Source organism: Alosa pseudoharengus, unplaced genomic scaffold, assembly GCF_046254945.1.
Source record: "Alosa pseudoharengus isolate Yale_2024_CS ecotype anadromous, Long Island Sound unplaced genomic scaffold, YU_APseudo_1.1 YU_APseudo_1.1_scf_3, whole genome shotgun sequence".
NCBI lineage: Eukaryota > Metazoa > Chordata > Actinopteri > Clupeiformes > Clupeidae > Alosa > Alosa pseudoharengus.
The window spans coordinates 24,290,511-24,301,950 of record NW_027468718.1 but is presented as its reverse complement, the minus strand read 5'-3'; the positions used below and the strand labels follow the sequence as shown (position 1 = coordinate 24,301,950).

Genomic DNA, 11,440 nt, shown 5'->3' with positions numbered 1-11,440 from the left:
AGTTCAGGATTATTTTGGAAGAGCTCTCCGTGGAGGTTGGAATCGACAGAGTTTGGGAACCTTGTGACCTTGACAACCAGCTGTGCACTGCACAGTGTGAGGCTGTGTGGAACATGACTTGTTCCTAGGTGACGATTTAAACACGCGGCAGACCGAGACAGATTGTTTCAAAAAGAGTACATTGTAGGTCGCAGACTCTCTGGGCTGGATGAAATTCCCTACATGCAGAATATTTTGCGGCGTTGAAAGCGGAAGCGATGGGGGAGGGAGTGAAACGTTGTCATCTCGCTGTGAGTGAGCATGACTCGATGAGCCTGTATAAATGTCACTGTGCCCCACACCCACGGCCTCAAGCTGTGCTAAATGTTCTTACAAGATGCACAGGGACACTTCAAATATCTGCTTAAACTACTAATTAAAACCTGTTCCTTTCAATTAGATTAAAAACAGTTAAATATCAAAAGAAAGCCTCTGGGTTGTGTATAAGAGACATATATATTGTGAATATAATGAAATGCTACGTTTGACTACCAGCTAGGCAATGTATTATTTCTTCATCAGTATGAGGTATGCCTGTGAATTATGTAAAAGTTTTGTTCAGGCACAGGATATGTTGAGTGAGGATAGCCCTATTTCCACACTGGTTGAAGGCCTTGAGGCATGCATGAATAGACCAGGAGTCAATAATTTATGCATACAGACACACAGACGGTGGAATGTCGCTGCAACTGAAGCAGACAGATGAGAGACTTCAGGAGGGGCGACCACAAAGAAGCAATATATCACCAAATACTACAGCTGCCATACACAGTGATGGGATGCCTTTATGGAAATGAGACAGCCATTCTCCTTGCAGTGATAATCAGCCAGTGTTTGCTTGAATAATACACGCAGATTTGAGTTTTCTCCTCCAGTGCACAACTTGCAGTCATATGCAGTCTTCTCGGTGCCTGACAGAGCTCCTCAAGCTTACATAATCTAGATCTGTCCTAATTTCTCCCAAGCAGCACCAAGATCCTCAAGCACTCGACATAACACCCGCAATCTGCCAAATAGTTGAGTCAAGACATTTAACGTTGCATCATGGCACAATTCCTAAAACCATTTAGGTTTAAATATTTCCCAACGGTGTAAAATATTTATGGTCAGGAAATCTTCAGTGGGTTCCCACAAACACAGGGGAGCATGGCCATGGCACATAAACTGAGTCATTACCATGTAAGAGTATCCAAATGAGAGATCTTATGAGTCTTGATAAAACGAATACTCCAGGACAAGGTGTTAAAATGAATAGTTTCCAGGACAAGGTGTTAAAATGATAAATTGATAAAATGATTCTCATTGTGGCAGACACCTTATTTTTCAGTGCATTATCAGCATTGGATTGGACCAGTTGTGGATATCTGAAATCAAGATAATCATGTGTTGCTTCAGATAAGGTGTTTTTTGGCAAAGAGCTCTCCTAAAGGATTTTCCAGAGGAAGCCATTTCAAGAACACTCTCCCATCTCCCTTGAATCATTACAAATTATGCATGTGCTTTATATGTAACCATGGGAATGAGTCATGTAATAAGCATTTGGTGGCATCAAAATCTTATATATATTTTATATATATGTACTGTATATTTAAAACAACAATGTATCTAACAGCACAATAACAACAGGACACTACAATTGCATTAGCTTTCAAAATGTGGCCCATAGAAAAAAAGACATTATTTTCTTACCTACAGTAAGGAAGATTAAGCTGGACGTTGGCAAAGCCAGAGGTGAGATTTTAATGAGCTAAACCGGAGGACATAAACAGAATTTGCGCTTCCACTAATCTTAGTGAGGTAATACAAACAAGCAGAGCAAGAGCAACATTGCTTTTCTGGTCCACTCTCGTTTTTATTTTTACCTTGTTTGTAGCATAAAAATGGTCAACAAAGCCCCCCCCCCCCCCCCTTTACACAGATTGTGTTCAGTGGTTTAAGGCATAACAATTCCAAGGACTGCATGGAATTTGCCATTGGGCCTTAAGCCATCTCCTTTAATGTTGTGGTCAGATATATGCTGTACTAAACAGCTGACATGCAATACTCTATACACTCTATACATTGCACTTTTCAAAACAACAAAGCTATATGTAGTTTTTTTGTGAAAACCATGTCAAACTGTAACAAATACGTTATTGCCTTGGTATTCTGAAAAGTATTCCCATATATTGCAAGAGTCTCATGTTTTAGGCTTCCATTTGTTTATATTTCCCCACTCCCATTGCCCTTCAAGAGTAGGAAGGGGAGAAAAGATGTCCATTATGCATGGGAATGCTGATACATGATCTTTTTATTGTCTCTTGAGAATGAAACAATTGCTATAGATCAAGAATGTGGAATATATTTCCACAACACAACCTACATACGACACTTCACCCTTGGTATAGTAGACAAGAGACACTATTAACTGTACGGTTACAATTTATTTGTTTCAAGTTCACAGACCAGTATATTCAAGCCTTGGATTTATATCATTTCACTGCCATGTTGATATGATCAAATTAAAGAAAATATTTTCAGTCATGAATGATGCCAACACACTCAATAAACTCTTGAAAACCTTCAGCAATGCACTTACATATTTACAAGGCTGATCCCATCTGTTTGCATACCAGAACAATACAAGAATAGTGAAGTCATTCACTTGTCACAAGTGAAATAGTTTGTGCAACATCTATCAAAAATTCCAAAACATTATGAATAATTTGCATACTATTCAACGTGTTTGCAAGATCTTATTTACACATATTTTTACTGAATGAACGGGACAAGATTCCAACTGACTATATACGTTCTTGAAAAACTGATTTATATATTTGGATCCTCAATATAAGAATGTACTTACTTACTGTATATATCTATAATAACTCACTTATTACTTCTCCATATTGATATAAGCTTTGCCTTGCCAAATGTCATGTCATGATATCATGTCATGTTGAAAGTGTCTTTCATTGAGGCCATCCCAATCTATAACAAATGTAGTTCATGTTTATGCATGCTGGCATGATGTACTGCCTTCAACTCAGCTCACCACCTCAACTTTATTTGTGTATTATTCTTACTTTAAATGTTAACATAGAGATATATGTTTTATTTCAGAAAATGACCAAAGAAAATCTGACGTCCAATAATAATATGACTTTTTTTCAAAATGACAAACTGTTTTAGTAGAGTGAGAAAAAAATGGCTGGAAATATTTACCGCACTTTGCCACACTCAACTGAAACAGACTTGTCCCAGACTTGTCACCTCTACTTCCTGCTGCTGCGACATTTGCAGTGCTTCAGCTCAAATCGATTAACACAAGAAAAAACTTAATAAAAATCTCCTACAATGACATTACACTCTTGTCTATGCACTGTGGAAAAAAAACAGTGTGTTACTTCAGGACAGCAAAATAATGTTTCTGAAAAACAATCCTCCCCTACTGCCTCAAGCATTGCATGAATTTTTTATTGGCACATGTTCAAGGGTGAACCGTAGTTGGTAAAGACCTATATTGCTATTTCCTTCATTGATTTCCATAGAGGGAATAAACACACAGAACCACAGCGCATTCTCTTGAAATCATATTTACATATCTTGTGATTAATGATGAAGAAAAGAAGCCATTTTAAAAAATGTCACAGTGACAGTGGCATCATTGCAATGACTAACTCCTGTGGCACATGAATAATAACTTTACCTGCACAAAGACCGGCAAACCCCTGAAACGCCAAACCTGACTTTTGTGCAGATATTATGAGGCTCTTTCAGTCTACACAGGAACCACATGCACACACAAACACACACACACAGAGACATACATACACAGAGATATCCACACACACACATGCATGCATGCCCTCTCTCTCTCTCTCTCTCTCTCACACAAACACACAAACCACACACACACACACACACACACACACACACACACACACACACACACAAACATACGCACAAACCACACAGACATGCACACTCTTAAACGCACCAATAACAAAAACAAATTTGGCCTAACCAAACAGATGGATGGTGGAATAATGCAATTTCATGTGGTAATATACATTTACGCTTGTGTGTGTGTGTGTGTGTGTGTGTGTGTGTGTGTGTGTGTGTGTGTGTGTGTGCGTGTGCGTGTATGTGTGTGCATGTGTGCCGTTCTGTCTGTGTGTGCCTGTGTGTGTGTTTACACCAATGACATGCCTGGAAAAAAATGTCATTGTAACCTGTATCACTGTTTCACTGTAATTGCATCAGCAAGGTTTTATGTACAATTCTATAAAAGATTGTCAATGTAAATGCTACAAAACAGACATCATATTGATTGCTGATAACTTTAACAAATAGTGCAATATCTGTGAGGGTATACATTGCCGATGGATATGGAACTGCAAACACTAATATTCCAGTAAAGAAATTGCATTTCACATCAATATTCAATTCATATGCAGAACACGGGATGCATATTTGGAGACATCAGTTATAATAAAAGTACAGTGAATACAGCTAGAACTGTATTTCAGGCAAGGCTTAGCCTACTAAATGGCACAAATGTTGAGCCACTCCAACAAAATCCTAGGTTATATAGCGTGGTGAACAGTCAGTATATCAGTAAGTACAAGGTTTAAAGAATTTACAATGATATGAGATGTGTTTAAAGCAACAACTTTTAAAAAAAAATGACCAAACTGAACTTTGCAAAATTCCCTATGAGAATTAATAGAAAAAAAACAGGTCATGGATTAAAACTGGGTGAATGTTGTCCGTTTCTCATGGACTTCAAGGTAGTCTGGTTCAAAGTGGAGCTTGGCTTTCAACTCCCAATATTCACTCCTATTGGGTTCAACATACACTGTTGCTGGTGCTGTGCAGTACACCATTGTCTGTGGTACTCTGTTGTCTGGATGCAAAAACTGTGGTCTGACATCGTAGTCTTGGTTATTATATTGGGTTGAAGAATGACCACTGTGTTTACAGTGTTGACTACCTCTATAAGGTACCTGCTTGTCCCGTGCTAAAATATCTCTGTAAAAAAAGTTGTCGTCTTGCATGGGGGATGGTTTGTTGAGAGGGTCCAGAGTACTCTCACTGTACTCTGAACTTCTCGCGTTGCTGGCCAACTCATCATCAGAATTGGGGGTGAACGCTCCATTCAGATCATCAAAGTCTCTGAATCGCTGCACTGCACTGTGTTCATTAATGGCGTAGGTGGGGTTTTTCGATGGGTGATTGCCAGGAGGAGGGATGTACTCGTACAAATGTCCCGCCGAGGATTTCACTTTAGCGGCCGCTCTGTTGCTGTACAGACTGTTGAACGAGCTCAGATCTGCACTTATGGATGTGGCCCGGCCATGCTGCGTTTTCTTCCGCCTCCGTCTCACCACGGCAAACAAGCCTGCTGTGATGAACACAGACATGATGAAGATCATGAGCAGCGCCAGGATGAGCACCGAGAGCGGAACTGTGCTGTACGGCGTGTCATAGTCCAGAGACGACTCCAAGGTGATTGTGCTGCCAGGTAACGACTCTTCAGATGGTGGGATGGCTGAGCCTTGGAGGCTGGAGTTGATGGAGCAGAGATGAGAGGCATGGATATATCTCATGTCTTCTCCAGACAGTCTCACTGGGGACTCACATATCACACTGTTTACTACTGTACCAGAGTTGAGCTGCTCCAACCAGAGCTTCATCTCCACGATGCTGCATGAGCAATCCCAGGGGTTTTCAAAAAGATCTATTTGCACCAGTGACTTCAACTGATCCAGCACACCACCAACCGGTAGATTACGGAAGTGATTATTACGCAGGTTTAGTCGAGCGAGTGTTAATCCATTAAACACTCCCTCTGGTAGGGTTTTGAGAAGATTGTTATTGAGAAAGAGCAGCTGGAGGTTGGGAACTTGCTCAAAGGTACCTGACATGATTTCTCTTATGACATTGTATTCTAAATACAGGAACTGCAGACTTTCTAACCCATAAAACATGTCCTCTGTCAGGCGCTCTATTAAATTCCCATTCAAGTAAAGTCTTCGCAAATTTACTAAATCCCGAAAAGCACTGTCATGAATGACAGAGATTCGGTTGTTGCCCAAGTGAAGCAGATCTAATCCAGTGGCCTCAGTGAAATCTGATCTATGCACCATGGGGATATAATTTCCAGTGAGGTACATTTTTTTAGGATTGTAAGGTTTAGGAATAAGATCAGCAATGCTTTCAATTTTTCTCTCTTGGCAGTTCACATTCAGACCTAGGTCTGATATCTGAAGGTTGCAATTGCATGCACTAGGACAATCCAAAGGCACAGGAGATTTGGTTTGGTAGGACACCATGGGGCCATAGTTTTGTTTATTAGGAGATGGTCGGGAGGTGGGTTTAGATCTCAGCTTGCCTGACTGACGAGAGCCCTTAGTAGGTCTTAAAGAGCGTAAAATTCCTGATGACGTTACAGATGCTGCCACTGAGGCTGGTGTGGTTTGATGGTACGCCTCACTGCTCCGGGCAGGCTCTGCATGCATCTCATACTCGGCAATTGCTCTCCGGGGGCACAGCTCCTGCTTGGAGACCTCATCCACATCCCTCCCGTGGAGCCGGAACGGAGTCTCGCAGACCACGTCTCCCACCAGGGCTGTGTAGGAAATGCTCTCCAGCCAAGCCTTGAGGGGGATGAGTTCACATGAGCAATTCCAAGGGTTTTCCTCTAACTGTAATTCCACAATTTTGTTCATGTGTTCTAACAGGCCGTTGTACGGAAGCAGTTTCAGCTGATTTCCCCGCAGGTCAAGATGGGTTAAGGGGACATATTGGAACACATTGGTTGGCAGGGAAGACAGCAAGTTGTCGTTCAAAATGATAACCTCCAGATGACGCAGTTTGCTGAAGGCACTGGCATCAATAAGGGAAATGTAATTATAGTCAAGCTGAAGATATTCCAGTAGTTCTAGACCAACAAAAAAGTCATCCCTTAAAGAATCAATTTTATTATTGTTTAGATGTAGTCTTCTTAATCCTTGCAGTCCATTAAATGCCCCTGTTTCAACTTCCGATATGTCATTGTTTCCTAAATGCAAAATGGTGGCCCCCTCATAATGCACAAAGTCATTGAAAGAGAGTTTCTTCAGGAGATTTCCAGTGAGCAGTAGATGATATGTGGAAAAGTGCAGTGGTGCTATCTCTGCCAGGCTTGTTATTCCTCTGTTTTCACAGCTGACACTCAGACTCCCATCCTTCTCTTCACAGTCACACAGCTCTCTACATATCTCTCCATATCTGTCAAGCATCTCAACAAAACCCAGAGATGTGACTGCAAGCAGAGTAGTAGCAATCCAAACATGCATCTTGGGAATGGATGGCCAAGCTCACTGCTGTGCAACTGAGGTAAGTCATCTAAAGGAAAAAAAGAAGCATACATTCGCTGTTGAAAGAGCATTAGGTTAATCACTTTCCCCCGGTCATCGCAAAGTCATCAGCAAATAAAATGAGACTCCCACACAGTCTGGACGCGATGAACAGCAATATAGAACTTACAATATTCTTTATAACGACGCAGAGCGTATCTGTGTGCATGAAAAGGAAATAATATCACCACTAAACATTGCATCAGCAAAAAATCCAAATAAAAAGATTGCACATCCCTTACGAGATTCTGAAGATTAATTATTCGGAGGAAGCCAATTCTGTCAAATATTGATTCTTTTAGGGTACAATTGATCATAATCTGAAAATGCTCTCTGCATATTTATAGAATATCTTCGTACTCTTTGTTGCTAATAATACTCACCCAGGACTGCACATGGACAAAGAAAGCTAAAGTCACTTATCCCCGCGTAAGATTTCGGTCCGAACTCTTGTGCATTTCTACTGTCGTGAATATTCGGCGACCGAAAGTTCCTCCAAGCGTTTACGTGCTTTCTCCATTTCTTTGCCTCTCATGCACACACGCCAAGGGCGCGAGAGCGCGCACCCACATAGACTACTTTGAGGACAGTCACACAGCCTCTTTTGTGATGTTGTCCTTGTGACATACCCTAATCACTATATCAGACTCGACATTAAGAAGATTCTCTATTAATTTCTCTCCATCACTGCTATGGTACATACATTTAATGTTCAACAAAGCCATTAATTGAGAAACATCGTCTTTTCTCATATCAGTTCCTTAAGTTTGGATGCATGATGATGAATTCATATCCAACAGTTAGGTGACAACGAATACCACTATTTTGATAGAAACGTGACCAAATAATTAATTTAAGACACTCACTCATAGTTCAATGAATGTTGAGAGATATAAATTTAAATAGCTTACTCGAGAAGACTTCTACGAAGTGTCAACGTCTCCAATATATCCAACTGTGTTCAACACATAACGTTACAGTTGGCGTTCCATCCTCCCGAATGGGCAAACATGGTAGAGTTGCTCATGGTTTCTGCTCTGTCAAGCAACCATTGCTCGAGCTGCTGTACACTTGCAACGTGACGGTGAATCCGACATAGCAGTACACTCATGTGCTGTGAAGTGGGACCAAACACACACGAATGCCAAGATGACGATGATAAGTACGCGCGCATGAATAAATAAATAGTCACATAGTGAAAATGTAACCTTCCTCTAATTAAGATAGACTCTATTAATAGACTTACTGTCGCTATTTCCCCCCGTAGTTTAAGAATGGGACTGACTGCGATACATGCCGTTGGAGCGATTTTCCTCAAATGTGCAACGCTGTCACTACAGTGGAGTCCCGCCTCTGAAGTTCAAAGAATAATTGTGAGCTACACAGCCATATGTACAGTTTTTATTAGTTTTTTTATTTTGAAAGTTTAACCGATTTCACGCCGGTCTGTGTCGACACAACAATTCCGAAACGTTGGCAAGTGGGTTTCCTTGTCCAAGAGGTGTTGATAATATCCCAATATCTAGGCTATATGAGAGAAAACGTGTTGGTGGTTTGTTTTGTGAGCATTTAGACGTGTAGGCCTATGTTTTTCATTTGAAAGCCTTCAAAGTTGGAAGAGGATGCAATTTAGTGGAGCCTAGTTTTGATTTTGTGCGGATTCTGTGGCCTGCGTTTAAACAATTGTCATGAAACATATGCATTGATTAAATATGGCCCACATACCCGTAAACATACAAGTCCACTCCAAAAGGTGGACCATTAAATCAAGTTATATACCCCTGCTTCTTCCAGCTTGGATAGTGAAGCTGCAGCACTTCCTTCAGTAACGGCACTATCACCCAGTGCATGAAATATACAATTTCACCATTGTCATGCATGAATTAGAAAACTGAGTTTGGGTGTGTCGCACAGGGAAAATACAGAAATGTTTCAAAAGGGCAAAGACCATCTGGCTAACAAAGACCACAATGTGCCGATATCACTACCCTTAGTCTCAATAATGTGACATCACATAGGTATTAATAGACATCTGTGATGATGCAATGTTTACATACCTCTTTATGTGATTATTGCAGGGTGTAGAGGAGTAAACATTCAAGTTAATTTGCTCAACGTAATGATGTGACATATAATGAGAATATTCACCTATAGGCTGAGAGTGATTAAAAATATGTGGATTAGCATAATTAGTTTAACATAATAAGCACCCCTCCTTCTCTCTTACACACGCACACACACGAGCACACACACACACACACACACACACACACACACCACACAAACACACACACACACCTCCACATTATAACAGTACTTTGCATGGATAAGGTCCTTTGTGTTCATAGATGGCTGGACGTTTTTGAAAGCACATAATCCACTTAGGTCACTTGCATAGCAAAGTGATCATCACTATGTTAGTTGCTCGCATTGAGTCAAATTACTGGAGAAAGAGGGAATTCTTCAGAAGTTTTAATTATCACACACACACACACACACACACACTAATTAACACTCATTATGCAATGACACTGCCTGCTGTGCAGAAACGACACTAATATGCGTTGTGTCTAACAATGTGTCATATTTTCATCCTTAAGTTCAAGTCCTCCACAGGCCGTGATAACTGTTAGACTGATAAATCATTTGCAGCTAAGGGGCATAAATATCTCAGCTGAGTGAGGTCATGTCTAAGACTGATTTAATGTTTCAGCAAGTCTTCCATGACATTGAGCACATTTTCCTGCATTTAAGGATATTCCCACCCCCTGAGTCAGACCTCACAGAGGATGATTGAAAATGATTGATGAGTCATAATTTTGGGTCATTAGGTCTAAATTCACAGAACAGTCAGCATGAATTACCATCAAAGCGTATCTGTCACTGTGGACTTGATCTCAGATAAGATGTGAAACAATGTGACAAGCAGCCAGAGGGGTATTTTGTCAAGTCATTTTCTTCTAAAACAAAGCTACGGTCATGTATGCTAAGTCTCTGTGTGTCAACAGACAGAGATAGTAAATAATACTAGGATCACCGGCCAAAAACCACACATTTCAGGGTGCTCCAATGCATGCAGGTCAGATCAGGGTGCTAAGATGGACCTTCCTGCGATTAATCTTTTAATAGACTACTATGATAACATGATTCTAAAAAAATATGGTTATCTATTTAAAGGGTCTTTGAAGATGTTTTTTCAGCACTCGGATGTCTAATTTCTAAGACCCCATCAATAACTCAAACAGGTCACAGCCACCTTCCAATAATCCGATATAATGATGGAAAATGGTGTAATAGGAGTTTCAGGAGGACTATAATGACACTATGCATTTTCATCACCTAAGGAAGGTTCACTTGGATAGAGGCAGTGCATTACAACACCTCACTGTAATGTGTCCTCTGCTATTCATATAAACTGACATCTCTGGAAGTGGTGAATTATCCAGCACAACTCAGACAAAGAGGTGAAAATAACATACTGCAAAGGAACAAAATAACATTGAATTAAATATATTCAGCTTGAATTGTACTTATTACTGTTGTTTTTCAAATACTGATGCCGGCCGTGGCCTACTGGTTAGCGCTTCGGACTTGTCGAACTCCGACCAGTAGGCATGGCTGAAGTGCCCTTGAGCAAGGCACCTAACCCCTCACTGCTCCCCGAGCGCCGCTGTTGTTGCAGCTCACTGCGCTGGGATTAGTGTGTGCTTCACCTCACTGTGTGTTCACTGTGTGCTGAGTTTGTTTCACTAATTCACAGATTGGGATAAATGCAGAGATCAAATTTCCCTCACGGGATCAAAAGAGTATATATACTTATACTTAAATTATAATAAACAATATCCAGCTTTCATCATGCTACATGTAAATCATGCTCCCTCAAAAGATGACAGTTAATGGTCACAGTTAACTAAAAAGAATTGCAGTGATTTCCACGGTTGGTCTAGCATTTAATTCGAATAAACTACACATCGATACCATGCAGATTTACATATGTCTTGTTTGAAAATAGTTTGATT

At 40.5% G+C, this 11,440-nt stretch overlaps 1 protein-coding gene across 1 annotated transcript; it reads right to left on the bottom strand.

The window, feature by feature from the left end:
* Positions 1-4,769: 4,769 nt before the first annotated feature.
* Positions 4,770-7,361, bottom strand: slitrk5b (SLIT and NTRK-like family, member 5b). Its single transcript, XM_076262615.1, has one exon. The coding sequence runs from the start codon at positions 7,359-7,361 to the stop codon at positions 4,770-4,772; it is 2,592 nt and encodes an 863-aa protein (XP_076118730.1).
* Between the last annotated feature and the right edge of the window lie 4,079 nt (positions 7,362-11,440).

Excerpts from the sequence above, each read along its gene's own strand:
- slitrk5b (XM_076262615.1), bottom strand. The coding sequence starts at position 7,361 with ATGCATGTTTGGATTGCTACTACTCTGCTTGCAGTCACATCTCTGGGT.